Genomic DNA, 16,983 nt, shown 5'->3' with positions numbered 1-16,983 from the left:
ACAAAATGATCTGCCTGTAATATGGTGAATTAGGCCATCTCCATAAAAGTTACACACTCATTTACACTTTGCCCCAGTCTAAAGTGTAATCTCACATTGAAGAACCTGGGCCATAGAAATTGAGAGTAGATTAATGGCTGGCAGGGAGTTGGAAAGTGGAGGAGTTACGTAGTGCTGCTGAAAGAGCACCTCTTTCAGTTACAAGGTGAATGTGTGGCATGGTGACTATACTTAGTAACACTGTGCAATAATACAACACAATACTTGAAATTTGTTAGAGAGTAGTTCCTCCACCTGCTCACCGCACACACACAAAGGATATGTGAGTTCATGGATGTGTTAATTAATTTGGTACATATGTGAGTTGATGGATATGTTAAAATTTCATTGCAGTAATCATTCCACCTTATGTATATATATATTTCAAATCATCACCTTGTACATTTGAAGTATATATGATTTTGTTTGTCAGTTTTACCTAAATAAAGCTGGGGGAAAAGAACAAAAAACTATACAGATTCAAAAAAATACAAAATATGTCTGCTTAAAACTATTAATCGCAGCACTAACTGAAATGGTAAAACACAAAAATCCAATGTTCTTCAGAAGGAAATGTTACAGCCACAAAATAGATGACTGAACAACTGTACAAAGGAGTAACACCCTGTACACGGCTATGCTCTCATCTCCAGGATATATTGTTCAGTGCAAGAAGTAAGTCATGTTAGTGATGATCTAAGACAGTGCAAAATACGAATAAATATTTGCTATGTTCTTCAGTTAAACAAAAGACAACTTCAGTAATAAAATTCCTTTATCTATAGAGAATTAGTGGTACCCTATGTAGAGACAATGTAAGGGCTAGATTTTACCCAGTGAAACTTCTTTTACATTGGAACATGCCAGTTTTATAAAGCTAGATAACTGTGTAATTAAACAAAAAGACCCAACATTTATATAGATAGACAGCATAAAACAAATTAAGCTAAGGTTATTATTGGCATAACAAAATAGAAATTATTTCAAGATTTTATTTATTTATCTGCACTCATTTATTTATTTTTAATTTTTAAAATTGCAGTATAGTTAACATGCAGTGTTATATTAGTTTCAGGTCTAACCATGACTCAGTGCTCATCATGAGGAGTGCACTCATTCCCCAACATCTATTTCACATAGCCTCCCACCTACCTCCGCTCTGGGAACCATCAGTTTCTTCTCTGTAGTTAACAGTCTATTTCTTGGCTTGTCTCCCTTTTTTTATCCCCCTAGGATCATTTGTTTGGTTTCTTAAGTTCCACATATGAGTGAGATTCTATGGCATTTTTCTTACTCTGACTCACTAATTTTGCTTAGCACAGTGCTCTCTAGCTCCATACAAGTTGTTGCACATGGCAAGCTTTCATTCTCTTTCATGGCTGAGGAATATTCTGGTATAGATCACATACTTCCTTATCCATTCATCCGTAGATGGACATTTGGGCTCTTTCCACAATTTGGCTATTGTAGATAATGCTCCTATAAATATCAAGGTGCAAGTACCCCCTTCAAAACTGTACATTTGTATCCTTTGTGTTATTACCTAGTAGTGCAATTGCTGGATCCCAGGGCTACTCTGTGTTTAATGTTTTGAGGAACCTCCATACCGTTTTCCAGATTGGCTGCACCAGTTTGCATTCCCATCAACAATGTGGGAGGGTTCCTTTCCTCCACATCCTCAGCAGCACCTGTTTCGTGTGTGTGTGTGTGTGTGTATGTGTGTGTGTGTGTGTGTGTATTTCAGTCCCTCTGAAAAGTGTGAGGTGATATCTCATTGGACTTTAGTTTGCATTTCCTGATGGTCAGTGATGTTGAGCATCTTTTCATGTGTCTGTTGGCCATCTGTACGTCTTCTTTGGAGAAATGGCTGTTCATGTCTTCTGCTTATTTTTGAAATTGGATTATTTGGGGTTTTTTGGTGTTGAGTTTCATCAGTTAGAATATTAATCCCTCATTGGATAGATCATTACCAAATATCGCCTATTCAGTAGATTGTCTTTTTGATTGGTTGATGGTTTCCTTCACTGTACAAACCTTTTTTTTTTTAATGTGGTCCCAATAGTTTATTTTCAGTTTTGTCTCCCCTGCCTTGAAAAATATTGCTATAACTAAAGTCAGACACTTCTTGTGTTCTCTCCGAGGACTTTTATGATCAAAATGCATTGGCCCTCATTCCAGTTGGCTACAGCGCCCCCTTTGCTTTTTGTATGGCCCCTGTGCTGTTAAGGGGGCCTTCTGGGACTGACTGGGTTTGTATTTGAGTCAGAGCAGATGCCTGTTTACAGTTCACTTGGCAGGACTATTGTCACACCAAAAAGCAGGGTACTCTCCCTATGTGGTCCCCTGAGGCTGTAGTTATTGTGCCTGGCCTGCAGTCAGACTAGACGGTCTTGGGGTTGAGATAGCCTCCCAATACAGGGCTTTGCCCTTATGCTACCCACAGTGATGTTTTCCTTAGTGGGCTGGACTGGAATGCAGATCAGACAACTGTCCCCAGCCGACTGCTAGGGCTATATATGAACTTGTATGTGTGGTTATTGTCCCTTCCCCATGGAGTAAGAGTTACTCTGGAGTGGACTGGTGCACGGTCGGGGCTGTTTGCAGGATGAGATTCATCAGGAACTGCTTTGGAGGGATTCCTGAAGGCTGGGGTGGGTTGACTGAGGTAAGTCCCCTGGAATACATGGAAGTGAGGTGCGTGGTGTTAAGGTAGATCCTGTGCTCTGATGCCTACTGGGGCTACATGAAGGATGAGATCTTTCTGGAGATGCTTTGGTGGGACTCCAGCACAAATGGGACATCTAGAACAATTACCAAATAGCAGATAAGGAATCCAGGGTACGGGACATTGTGTAAGGAATGCTGTCATTTTTGGAAAAAGCAGACTATAGATAGTACATATTTGCTCAATACACTCATAAGAATGACACGGTCTCCTCTGGTACAGAAACATGACAAAGGGCCATTGTGTGGGGGCGACATAGCATTGCATAAACCTTAGAACTCTTGAGTTGTAAACTATCAAACTATATAGTGGACTTCTATTCAAAAACTAAAGGAAAACAAAAGAAATGAAAGCTAAAGCCAGAATATGGCTCCCCGGGACACAAGGTTACTCCCTATTCATTTCCAGCCCAACTGGGTATACCGCCTACTCCTTCCTGCACTAATCAACCAGAGTTAGCAAAACCCGCCAGGTTTCAGGGCTCAGTCCTTCAAAAGGCTTCTCTTACATCAGACACTAGCTGTATTTGGCTGAATTCACTAGGTCACTAGGATCTCGAACCCACAGTCTACAAATCTGAGAGTTCTCATAAGGCTCTCAGGCTTGCTAATAGATGGCAATGATTCATATGGGTCAGGAAAGCTTTACACATCGGAGTAGAGCTTTATCTAAAAGGAAATACACAGGGTGAGGTCTGGGAGCAAGTGCCTCTCCTCATCGTATAGGACACATCACCTTCCCAGAACATCAAAGCAAACAACAACCAAGAAGTCCACTGACCCTAGCAGAGTTTTGATTGGGGTTTCAGTACGTAGAAATGATTAATCAAATCATGGCCTACTTGACTGAGTACTCCCTTCTCACCTCCCTTCTCCTTCCCAGAGGTTCAGCTGGCCCAAAGTCTCCACCCACTATTCCCATGGTTGGTCTTCCTGGTGACCAGCCATTGACCTGAAACTATCTAGGATCCTGCCTGGAATCACTTCATTAGCATAACAAAGTCAGCTCCTGTCACCCAGGAAATTCCCAGGGTCTTTGACCCTCTGTGGCAGGAGCCAAAGACAAGGCTAGATATTTATTTATTAGGCTTCCCTCCACATACAGTGTGGGCTGTCCAAGGTTAACAGGGAAAGCACAAGGTTCATTTTCCCAGGATTCAGGCCTCTGTTCTCTGACTGTGGATTCAAATTCTACCTGGCCTGGAGCCCAGGGCCTGGTTACGGTGTCCTTTGGGGGTTACTGAAGGGTCTCCAACCTGGGGTCCTATTCTCTCCTCTCACTCATGATGCCAAAAACACACAAAATCAATGGCCGTGGTGCCTTTCACTATCCCTTCCCAACAATGGCTGTGTTTCTCAGAAAAGGAGCCCTGCCGCTCTTTGTTTCACTTTCTGTTCCTGCAGATGCAGAGCTCCACATCTGCTGCCTGCTTCTTTACAGTGGCCGGATTCCAGTGAGGGTGGAGCAGAGGCCAGAGGCTACTTAAATCCTGCCTGCTCCTCACCCACAGTTTAGACATTTGGGGTGACCATCAGCTCTTTTTCTCTGCGGTGACCACACCAGCACACAGGACCTGTTCCAGTGCCAGGCCAGTCTGAGCAGAGCAGTGCTCCCAGGAGCACTTCAGCTGGTCCCAGAATTTCCTGAGCTGCCCAGGGACACCTTCAGAGCTCAACTCTGACACCAGGAGTCTCTTTTCCTCCAGGAGCTGGTAAGCAAGACACCACTGTGGCTTGAGTGCAGATCTAAAAATAGAATTTCAGATTTGTATGTCTAAGGCTGGGAGAGACGAGATGATTGATTTTGGGTGATGTGGACTTGAAAGGCTGAGGGGCAGCTGGCTATGGATGGCTGTGAGCCAGTTGGAGAATCTAACCATTTGGGACATTTTCAGAGGAAGTTGGAGAACAGACTTATTTCCTGTGAGCATGGAAGGATTATGTGAACGTCAGGGATGTCAGTGCATCAGGGCTTTCCCCAAGAACTTCTGAATCAGAAAACCCTCATCTCATGCCTAAATACCTTTCACTGCAAAGACAATGCATATTGTCAGTTAAAAAACAAAATTCAACTGAAAATTATAAAGAACTGGTTGGTTTTTATTAAATCACTCCTGAGTTAGGCAGCATCTTATCTAGAGAATAGTCAGGAGCTCCACTGAGCTGTAGGAATGGACATGTTTTCAGACGAAGAGAGAAAGAAATCATCAGTAAAGAATACACTGTCTCTGTCAAAATCACTCTGCCAAAGGGAAAGGAAAGGGTCTATCAGCTGATTTCTTCATGCTGATCAGGCCGTTCCAATGGTTAACGGTTACAGGATATATTCCTGGAGATTAAACTGTAGTTAGGTTCCGTAGTAGGTCTTGGTTTGAGGAGTCAAAGCTTTAACTTAAGAGGCCTCCTATGGCCCTGTGACCCTGTGACCCTGTCTCACAGTTCCCCCCTCTTGATCAGCTCTCAGCTGAACTTAGAGATGTGATCGGAGTGTGAGGAACTGGGGCCACTTCCAGCTACTGTTCAGTGCTTCTCGCAGCCTTTGTTGATCCCTGCGTGGTAGTCATATGTCATCATGTTTTTGCTTACCCTCTATGATGCTCACAGATGATGATTTCAGGTTCACAATTTTTGGATCATCCATGCTCTTCATTCCTTCTCTGATGTTTCAGCCTCAGGGAGATTATTGGCTTTGTGGTTAGTATCCCTGAACATGCATTGAAAACGTGGAGAGAAGATAATGTACCTCTCAGATTATTGTGGTTTTTCTAAGCGGCCTAAGGTTGCTAATTATAGGATAATGGTTAGAGGTCATTTTGAAGCCATGGTATCCAAGACTAAGGAATCAAAATTAAATATGTCAACGAAAGACCCTGCTGAAGGAATTATCTCTTTTAAGACAAGTGGCTTGCTATCAGGAAAATACAAATCAAAACCACAATGAGATACCACCTCACACCAGTCAGAATGGCTAAAATGAACAAGTCAGGAAATGACAGTTGCTGGCGAGGATGCGGAGAAAGGGGAACCCTCCTACACTGTTGGTGGGAATGCAAGCTGGTGCAACCACTCTGGGAAACAGCATGGAGGTTCCTCAAAATGTTGAAAATAGAACTACCCTATGACCCAGCAATTGCACTACTGGGTATTTACCCTAAAGATACAAACATAGTGATCCAAAGGGGCACATGCACCCGCATGTTTATAGCAGCAATGTCTACAATAGCCAAACTATGGAAAGAACCTAGATGTCCATCAACAGATGAATGGATAAAGAAGAGGTGGTATATATACACAGTGGAATACTATACAGTCATCAAAAGAAATGAAATCTTGCCATTTGTGATGACGTGGATGGAACTAGAGGGTATCATGCTTAGTGAAATAAGTCAATCGAAGAAAGACAACTATCATATGATCTCCCTGATATGAGGACATGGAGATGCAACATGGGGGGTTAGGGGGATAGGAGAAGAATAAATGAAAAAGATGGGATTGGGAGGGAGACAAACCATAAGTGACTCTTAATCTCACAAAACAAACTGAGGGTTGCTGGGGGGAGGGGGGTTGGGAGAGGGGGAGTGGAGTTATGGACATTGGGGAGAGTATGTGCTATGATGAGTGCTGTGAAGTCTGTAAACCTGGCGATTCACAGACCTGTACCCTGGGGATAAAAATACATTATATGTTTATAAAATATAAGAAATAATTAAAAAAAAATAAAATAATTTAAAAATTAAGAAAATAAAGACAAGTGGCTTGCTGAGTGACCTTATGTCCAAAGGCAATCCCTTAGGGCAGGGAAACCCAGTAGTTTGGGCGGGTTTAAAATTTTTAAGTTTTAAACTTCTATATGCTCTTTTGTAGTACAATCTTTCAAATTAACATGCCAAAACGTTTACTAATAGACCTATATTTATCTTTAGTTTCCATGTAAAAAAAAAAAAACCCAAAATTAAAGAAACCAGTATGTAGTAATTAATGTTTCATTTTTTATCTTAATTGGAAATGATCTAGGTATTTAATGACCTTAAGTTAAATCATTACTTTGAACAAAACTTTAAGGTATTAGGTTATCAAAAAGATTTTGAATATTACTTTAAAGTATACCTAAATTTTTAAAAATTTTACTTAAACATTTACTCACTATACTTGTTTTTAACAATTATCCTTAGATTACCACTAAAAGGAATCATCAGACACCATGAAAAATTAGTCAATTATTCTCCCAAGGTATTTTTATTTATTTTATTTTTTTACTATATTATGTTAGTCACAGTACAGCATTTTTATTTTTATTATTTTTAAAGTTTTTTATTTTAATTCCAGCATAATCAACAGACACTGTTATATTATTAGAGGCATACAATATAGTGATACAACAGTTCTATACAATGCTCAGTACTCTTCATGATAAATGTACTCTCAAACCCCATCATCTGTTTCACCCATCCCCTACCACTGTCCCCTCTGGTAACCATCAGTTTGTTCTCTTTACTGGAGAGTCTATTTTTGACTTTGTGTCTTCCTCTTCTTTTTTCCCCGCATTGCTCATTTGTTCTGTTTCTGGAATTCCACAAATGAATGAAATCCTATGGTATTTGTCTTTCTATGGCTGGAACAAGTGGCTTACTGTTATACACTGTAGCCCCACTCATGACTTTGCAGAAGGCAAGATTTCATTCTTTTTAATGGCTGAGTAATATTCCTTTGAGTATATATACTGCATCTTCTTTATCCATTGATGCACAATTGGGCAGCTTCTCTAATTTGGCTTTTGGAAGTAATGCTGCAGTAAACATAAGAGATAGTGCATCCCCTTGAACTGGTGTTTTTGTGTTTTGGGTAAATAAGTAGTAGCATGATTACTGGACTCTATGGTAGTTCTATTTTTCACTTATTGAGAAACTTCAAAGCTATTTTCCACATTCACTGTACTCATGTGCTTTCCTACCAATAGTGCAAAAGGATTCATTTTCCTCCATATCCTCACTAACACTTTTGTTCCTTGTGTTTTTAATGTTAGCCTTTCACAGGCATGAGGTGATGTCTCACTGTGGTTTTTGATCTGTATTTCCCTCAGGATAAGTGTTGTTGAGCATCTTTTTTCTATCTGTCAGCCGTCTGGATATCTGCTTTGGAGAAATTGCTATTTAGGTCCTCTGCCCATTTTAGTAATTGGATTTTTTTTATGGTTTTTCTTGCATTAGTTCCTTATATATTTTGGAAACTAACTCTTCATAGCCTATGTCATTTACAAATATCTGTTTCCATTCAGTAGGTTGTCTTTTAATTTTGCTGAGAATTTACTTCATCGTGCACAAGCTTTTTATTTTGATGTGGTCCTCATCGTTTATTTCTGCTTTAGTTTCCCTCGCCTTAGAAGACCTACCTATAAACTGTTACAGTGGCTTCTGTCTGAGACAACACTGCATGTGCACTCTTCTGTGGTTTCAGGTCTCACTTTACATCTTTAATCCATTTTGAGTTTGTGTTTGTAGGTGGGATAAGGCAGGGGTCCAGATTCATTCTTTGGCATGTAGCTAGCTGTCCAGATTTCCCAACAGCATCTCTCTGTTGCCCATTGTATATTCTTTCCTGTGTTGTCAAAGAGTAATTGAATATATAATTGTGGGGCTATTCCTGGGTGTCTTACTCTGTGAGACTGTGTCTCACAGATCTCTGTGTCTATTTTTAGGCCAGTACCGTACTGTGTTGATTGCTGTGGGGTTGTAAATAACCTGAAGTCTGGAGTTGTGATCCCTCCAGTTTTGTGTTCCTTCTCAAGGTGATTTGGCGTTGTGGGGTCTTTTGTGGTTCCTTACCAATTTTAGGAGTATTCATCCCATCTCTGTGAAAAATGCTCTTGGTATATTTGTAGACTTTACATGGAATCTGTAGACTTTGTGGGTTGTAGAGACATTTTAACATCTATTCTTCCAACCCATGAACATGAAAAGTCTTTCCACTTCTTTGTGTTGTTTTGATTTTCTTTCCTCTGTGCTTTACAGTCCTCATAATGACCATTGTACTAGCTCTGAGCGCTGACAGCAGTTTGTTAGGAAGCTAGCCTTAAATGGAGGTTAATACATTTCTGTCCACCTATATCCAATAGCAAAGAGGGGCAACTGATACATGTTTGTCTGGCCTTATTTTGTGGCTCCCAACCTGAAGGGTACCAAGGCAAGTTATTTGGGACACAAAACAGGCTTGTAGACCTATATGGCTTCCAGTACCATAGTTCTTTTTTGTTGTTGTTGTTTTTTAAGTTTTTGCTTAAATTCAGGATAATTAACATAAAGTGTAATATCAGGTTCAGGTGAATAATGTAGTGATTCCACACTTACTTGCAACATCTGGTGCTCATCACAATACATGCCCTCTTTATATCTATCACATATTTCACCCAACCCCCTACTCTGGTAACCAGCACTTTCTTCTCTATAGTTAAGAGTCTCTTTCTTGGTTCACCTCACTTTTTTGCCCACTATGATCATTTTTTTTCTTAAATTCCACATATGAGTGAAATAATGTGATATTTTTTCTTTCATCACTGACTTTTTTACTTAGTAAAATACACTCTACTTCTGTACATGGCATTGCAAAAGGCAAGATTTCAATATTTCTTATGGCTGAATAATATTCCATTGTGGATGTGTATGTAGTATATATGTGTGCCCCATCTTCTTTATCCATTCATCAGTTATTGGACATTTGAGCTCTTTCCATAATTTGGGTACTGTAGCTAAGACTGCTATAATCTTCATGGTGTATATAACCCTTGGATCAGTAATTTTGTAACATTTAGTGAATACCTGCTAGTGCAATTACTGGGTCATAGCGCAGTCCTATTTGTAACTTTTTGAGGAAACTCCACACTGTTTTCCAGAGTGGCTGCCCCAGTTGGCACTCTCACCAACACGGTAAGAGTCAGAACCTTCATTCTTAGGTGTAAAATAAACAATGTGCCCAGGGTGGAGCACATACCTCTTTGGATTTTTAAGTTTCCCATTTCTGTTTCACTTGGTTATTTATTCACTTGTTTATCTATTGTTTATCTTTAAGCTAAGCCTTTATCTCATGGACTATTAAGAGAATCCAAAGTACTTAGGTAGTGGAACTATGGGCACAGCAGTAACGAAAGAACTAGGGACCAGGGCAAGGACTTAACCAGCACACCTCCAAGAATAGGGAGAATAGGGACCGCCACCTGATTCCACACACACAGAGAACTGTAGCTGCCACCAACAGTTGCCAACTTGGAATCTGAGTTCATAGCCAGGGGCTAGGTTTAGAAGTTACTCTGGACTGTTCCATAGAGTGCCTTCTACATATCACGACCAATGTCCATCATGAGCCAAGCCAGCAGGTTCCATTAATAAAGGCTGCAGACAAGAAACAGGGAACAGCCTAAGCCAGCAAAAGCAGTAAATATAGTCTGTGGACTGGAACTGGGGAAGGGATTCCAATGTGGACTTCTGGACTCAAACATGGGCTAATGCCTAGTGCACTGTCACTGCCTTCTGTGTCTGTGACAGAGTGATTCATTAACCCAGGACTGGCAATTCAATGAGAAGCTCTCAGGCAAAACAGAGCAGAGCTCAAAACAAGATGGCCTTTCAATGGCCCATGGAAATGTTGAGAGAGAACATGAACTCCAAAGGATTTGTGGGAAACCACACCTGTTTTCTTGTTGTCCCCAAATATTGTCAGAAGTTTGCTTTGGATCTAAACATTACCAACAAATCTAGAAAGCAAATTCAACCACGTAAATTCTAAAGACCTAATTGGTATTATTAAATAGTTTTTGATTTGGGTAGTGTCCCATCTTGGGAACAGAAAGGAGCTCCAGTGAGCTGTAGAAGTAGAAGTAGAAAGGTTTTTAAGTGAAGAGAGAAAGCAGAAAAACAATGATTGGCAAAGGATCCATGGTTGTAGGCAAGGTTGTCCTCCTAAGGGGAGAGAATAGGATCCATCAGTACAAATTTTAGTGCCCCTTTCACCCATAATGAGCTAAATATCCACAATTTACTCTTCTAAGGAGAATGTTCGCATACCCCATTCCTATGTGTGAAACTCCAAACAATGTACACTTGGTCTGAAAAACTTCTTCTCCAATTTGCTTTCACCATCCTCTCTTCTGGGCTGCAGTTCTGGCTGCCAGGAAGCCCCTGGAAAATGTGTCTGATCCCCCACTTTTAGACAAAGACACCTCTCCAACCTGCATCCTGCCCAGACATCAGTGGTGACGTGAAGTGACTTGCTTCCTAGTCTAAAAACTCTGTTCTTTCTTGGAACCTGAAAAAATGAAATTTTAAAAATTTAAAAATTTAAAATAAATTAATACTCTATTCTCAATTGCTATAGGGAACAGTATACAAATCTTTCACATTACTTTTAGTGCTGGGTGTATGATTTTTTTCTGGTCCCTCCTCTCAAGATATAAGCCTCCAGTGATCAGATAGTTCCAAAATTCCAGAACAAGTTCAGTTTCATTGACCTCAGAGAAGGGGACAGAGAGACTCCTTATCATGGCGGCCTTACATTCCAATCAGTTTCAGTCTTTATTACATCATTTGTTACATCAGTGACATGTTATACAGCTCTTTATTCAGGCCACTTTCTATATTTATGGAGTCCACTAGTTGAATTATCTACCTGACTTCTGTTCTGTCCCCTTTAATACACAGCAGGAAGCAAGGGATGGGTGGGATCTAGGGACAGCTGGGCTGGTCCATAACAAGTCCCACGTGGATAGTCCAGCATGACTTTTTAGAACATGAGAATCCATACCACCTGCTGTTTCTGCTCCAGGAAAAACACAGAGTCCTTTCAACACCTAGTTCCATGAGCCAACATACTGTCTAGATAAAAGAAACCACATTTGCAACTATTAAAATTTCTATCTCCTAATGAAGATATACAGTATCTTTTCTGAGAAAGAAAGGAGCCACTCATCCTTATTTAGCTGCCCCATATGAGAACCAAAGTCTATGACATGAAGTAGGAGGTGATCAGAAGTGGACTTTCTGGAGGGTCTCGCACCACCGGTGAGAAGGGAGGGGGTGGGAAGGTAAGTGCTGGTGTTGTCTTCTCAGATTTGCAACATGAAGAATTACTATTTTCATAACATTACGTATAAAGACAAGTGAAGCAAGATAAATAAAGGATAATGTGGACAACAAAGTTTGGATAGAAACATTAGTCTGCAAGACTGAAGAGTATCTTAAAGAAAAAGAGCTTTCCAAGATAAGGGAAGAGCCTGAGCAAGGGCAAATTTTACATCCAGGTCAGAAGTCCACACAATGCCTAGACAGAAAAAGAAGGCTTCTGGATACAATGTTGTATCCAGGACTGATGTTATACCTGTCCTTAACACCACAGCCCAAGCCACCACTTGTTGTACTAACTCTTTTTCCTTCCCTCTTGGATCCTCCCCATAGAGCCTTCTACTCCTCCAGCCATGAGTCAGTCCTCCTCTTCCTCTTCCACACCCTCTCCTGCAGAGGGTGGTGATTTGGTCTCCAACCTTGACAAGCTTTTGAAGGACTTCAAACTGGAAAGTGAAATGGTCTCTCCGGAAGCCATCACATTAATTCAATCACACCTGGAGAAGGGGGACCTTCAGAGAGCAATTTCTGCGATTAGTGATACACTGAGAGACATTGATAATGCCCCTCTGAACATTGCTGTGATCGGGGAGTCTGGGGCAGGGAAGTCCAGCTTCATCAATGCTCTGCTGGGAGTCGGGCAAGACAAAGAAAACGATGCCCACACTGGGCCAGTGGAGATAAACTTGGAGAGAATGAAATACGAATACAAAAAATTTCCCAATGTGATGTTATGGGACCTGCCTAGCCTGGGAACCACTCAACTTCCACTATATGAGTATCTGCAGAAAATGAAATTTGGGGAATATGATTTCTTTATTGTCATCTCTGCTACACGCTTCAAAGAGAATGATTTGTATCTGACTATGGCAATTAGGAAAATGAAGAAGCATTTCTATTTTGTCCGAACTAAAGTGGACCTTGATTTAAATAATCTAAGAACGTTTAAACCCAGCACATTCAATAAGGATGAAGTCCTGCAAAGGATCCGCAATTACTATGTGACTCAGTTGGAGAAAGCCAATATGGGTGACACTAAGATCTTCTTAGTCTCCAGCCTTGAATTGTCTGACTATGATTTCCAACGCCTAGAGACCACGCTTCTGAGGGAGCTCCCAATCCACAAGCACCAAAAGCACCACATCTTCATGCAATACCTGTCAACTGTTGCTGAGGTTTCCATTGATGAGAGGAGGGATTCCCTGAGAAAGAAGGTCTGGTTGGAGGCCCTGAAAGCTGGAACTTTGGCCACCAGCCTTTTCATGGGTTTGTTCAGTGATAATGATATAGAGAAACTGGAGGAGAGTTTATCCTTATACAGGTCTCATTTTAATCTGGATGATGCATCCCTGGAAACCATAGCCAAGCACTTTAACGTGTCAGTACAGAAACTCAAGGCAAACCTCATGTCTCCCCATTTGCTATCAGTTGAGAAGGATGATGAGTCATTAGATGAAAAACTGTTGAGATATGTGGAAAAATTCTTCCCTGTTAGTGCCACTGTTTTTTACGTTGAGATGATTTTCTGTTTGCAAAATTATTTCCTTGAGTGTGTGGCAAAGGATGCTAAAGTTCTTCTTAGAAAAGAGAATTTTAAGGATGCTGTGGGCTCTGGACCAAATTCTCTACTTCAGCATGTCAGGAATGATAATGGGAAAAGTGAGGCACCCAGCTTCTGATTCTTCTCAGTGTTGTCATGGTGCCTGGTGCCTGAAACGTTGACTTCGGGCTCCCTTGAAGCAGTCCTGTCCCACTGCCGTTAAGGTGTATCACAAACATTTCCGTAATATACTCTTGAACGAACTACCCACTTAGTGACTATTATTTGATAGTGAGAGCAATCAGCTCTAAAGAATCCTTCCTTGAGATGATCTTAGTCCTTGTATGATGGTTACTCCATAGCCAGCACTGGTCTTTCTACTGACATCTAGTAAAAAATGGCTGTGCACACAGTAGGTCCTCAAAAGTGATTTTTAAATGAATGCATACATAGTGCATCTTTGGTGTTCCTGACATTATGTTGTGAATGCATACATTCTGTTCATTAATAGATTCTCAATTAAGGTGACTGATATCCTCCTTGTCCTCTCTAGACTTATCATTTTATTTAAGAACATAACAGATTGTGAGCTGGACATGTGTCACCAGAAATGAAAGAGAAACATCAGCTAAGGAAAACCGTTATCTGGGGTACGTACGTTGTGAGAGGGACAAGTGCATAAGACGGGGACATAGTCCAAGTTTGCATATTGCAATCAACAGCCCTTGATTTCTCTCAGCGTATTTTGTGTCTGAACTTGAGAGGTTAGGGAATAAGAGACAAGAGGATTGTGGCAAATCTAAGTGGAAATTTTTTAAAATGACAAAAGTTTTTCTTAATCATATCTGATCTCTCATCTAATAAGAGGAATGCAAATTAGAAACGTCGTATCACTAACATATCGTTTATCATATCATTACACTGGAGGAGATTGCATAGTTTGACATTCTGTGGGTGAAACGGTAGAGAAATAGTTGTTGTCATGCAATGCTGGTGTTTGCACAAAATGATCTGCCTGTAATGTGGTGAATTAGGCCATCTCCATAAAAGTTACACACTCATTTACACTTTGCCCCAGTCTAAAGTGTAATCTCACATTGAAGAACCTGGGCCATAGAAATTGAGAGTAGATTAATGGCTGGCAGGGGGTTGGAAAGTGGGGGAGTTACGTAGTGCTGCTGAAAGAGCACCTCTTTCAGTTACAAGGTGAATGTGTGGCATGGTGACTATACTTAGTAACACTGTGCAATAGTGCAACAATAATACGTGAAATTTGCAAGAGAGTAGTTCCTCCACCTGCTCACCACACACACACAAAGGATAAACATGTGAGGTGATGGATGTACTAATTAATTTGGTACATATGTCAGTTAATGGATGTGTTAATTAACTTCATTGCAGTAATCATATATCAAATCATCACCTTGTACATTTAAAATATATATGATTTTGTTTGTCAGTTTTACCTAAATAAACGTGGGGAAAGGAACAAAACAACTGGAAAAAAATACAAAATATGTCTGCTTAAAACTATTAATCGCAGCACTGAAATGGTAAAACACAAAAATCCAACGTTCTTTAGCAGGAAATATTACAGCCACAAAATAGATGACTGGACAACTGTACAAAGGAGTAACACCCTGTACACGGCTATGCTCTCATCTCCAGGATATACTGTTCAGTGCAAAAAGTAAGTCCATATATTATGTTAGTGATGATCTAAGACAGTGCAAAATATTAATAAATATTTGCTGTGTTCTTCAATTTAACAAAAGACAACTTCAGTAATAAAATTCCCTTATAGAGGAATTAGTGGTACCATGTGCAGAGACAGTATAAGGGCTGGATTTTACTCAGTGAAACTTGTTTTACGTTGGAACACACCACAGTTTTAAAAAGCTAGATAACTGTGTAATTAAACAAAAAGACCCAACATTTATAGAAATACAGAGCATAAAACAAATTGAGGTTATTATTGGCTTAACAAAATAAAAATTATTTCAAGATTCTATTTATTTATTTGCACTTATTTATTTTTAATTTTTAAAATTGCAGTATAGTTAACATGCAGTGTTATATTAGTTTAAGGGTACAAACAGTGATTCAACAGGTCTAACCATGACTCAGTGCTCATCATGAGGAGTGCACTCATTCCCCAACATCTATTTCACATAGCCTCCCACCTACCTCCGCTCTGGGAACCATCAGTTTCTTCTCTGTAGTTAACAGTCTATTTCTTGGCTTGTCTCCCTTTTTTTATCCCCCTAGGATCATTTGTTTGGTTTCTTAAGTTCCACATATGAGTGAGATTCTATGGCGTTTTTCTTACTCTGACTCACTAATTTTGCTTAGCACAATGCTCTCTAGTTCCATGGCAAATGGCAAGCTTTCATTCTTTTTCATGGCTGAGTAATATTCTGGTATAGATCACATACTTCCTTATCCATTCATCCGTGGATGGACATTTGGGCTCTTTCCATAACTTGGCTATTGTAGATAATGCTCCTGTAAACATCAGAGTGCAGGTACCCCTTCAAAACTGTATATTTGTATCCTCTGTGTAATTACCTAGTAGTGCAATTGCTGGATCCCAGGGCTACTCTGTGTTTAATGTTTTGAGGAACCTCCATACCGTTTTCCAGATTGGCTGCACCAGTTTGCATTCCCATCAACAACGTGGGAGGGTTCCTTTCCTCCACATCCTCAGCAGCACCTGTTTCGTGTGTGTGTGTGTGTATTTCAGTCCCTCTGAAAAGTGTGAGGTGATATCTCATTGGGCTTTAGTTTGCATTTCCTGATGGTCAGTGGTGTTGAGCATCTTTTCATGTGTCTGTTGGCCATCTGTACATCTTCTTTGGAGAAACGGCTGTTCATTTCTTCTGCTTATTTTTGAAATTGGATTATTTGGGGTTTTTTGGTGTTGAGTTTCATCAGTTAGAATATTAACCCCTCATTGGATAGATCATTACCAAATATCGTCTATTCAGTAGATTGTCTTTTTGATTAGTTGATGGTTTCCTTCACTGTACAAACCTTTTTTTTTTTTAATGTGGTCCCAATAGTTTATTTTCAGTTTTGTTTCCCCTGCCTAGAAGAATGTTGCTATAACTAAAGTTGGACACTTCTTGTGTTCTCTCCTAGGATTTTTATGGTTTTAGGTCTCACATTTAGGTCTTCAATGCATTTGAGTTTACTTTTACATATGATGTCAGAAACTGGTCCAGTTTCATTGTTTTGCATGTAGTTTTCCAGTTTTCCCAACTCCATTTGTTGAAGAGAATGATTTTTTCCCATTGCATAGATTCATAGAGCATATAATTGTGAGTTTATTTCTGGGTCCTCTATTCTGTTCCAGTGATATTGTGTCTATTTCTATACCCATACCATGTTGTTTTGATTATGACACTTTGTAGTATATCTTGAAATCTGGAATTATGATATCTCCAGCTTTGTTCTTTTTTTTTTCAAGTTTGCTTTGAATATTCAAAATATTTTGTGATTCCAATTTTAGGATTTGAGGACTCTTTTAAGGGTTTTTTTTTTTAGGTCTGTTTATTTGTATTTTGATAGGGC

At 40.0% G+C, this 16,983-nt stretch overlaps 1 protein-coding gene across 2 annotated transcripts; it reads left to right on the top strand.

Annotated features, from left to right (window-relative positions):
* Positions 1 to 169: 169 nt before the first annotated feature.
* LOC123938522 (T-cell-specific guanine nucleotide triphosphate-binding protein 2-like) lies at positions 170 to 15,419 on the top strand. Of its 2 annotated transcripts, none has more exons than XM_045999979.1 (2): positions 170 to 714; positions 12,204 to 15,419. In XM_045999979.1, the coding sequence occupies exons 1-2, from the start codon at positions 633 to 635 to the stop codon at positions 13,547 to 13,549; spliced, it is 1,428 nt and encodes a 475-aa protein (XP_045855935.1). In that variant the 5' UTR covers positions 170 to 632; the 3' UTR covers positions 13,550 to 15,419. The 2 variants fall into 2 exon arrangements, with proteins under 2 accessions (XP_045855935.1, XP_045855936.1); XM_045999980.1 differs by lacking the exon at positions 170 to 714 and adding an exon at positions 4,380 to 4,475.
* The last annotated feature ends 1,564 nt before the right edge of the window (positions 15,420 to 16,983 follow it).

The sequence above is a fragment of the Meles meles genome, chromosome 3, assembly GCF_922984935.1.
Source record: "Meles meles chromosome 3, mMelMel3.1 paternal haplotype, whole genome shotgun sequence".
Taxonomy (NCBI): Eukaryota; Metazoa; Chordata; class Mammalia; order Carnivora; family Mustelidae; genus Meles; species Meles meles.
This window is presented reverse-complemented; position numbering and strand designations above follow the sequence as displayed.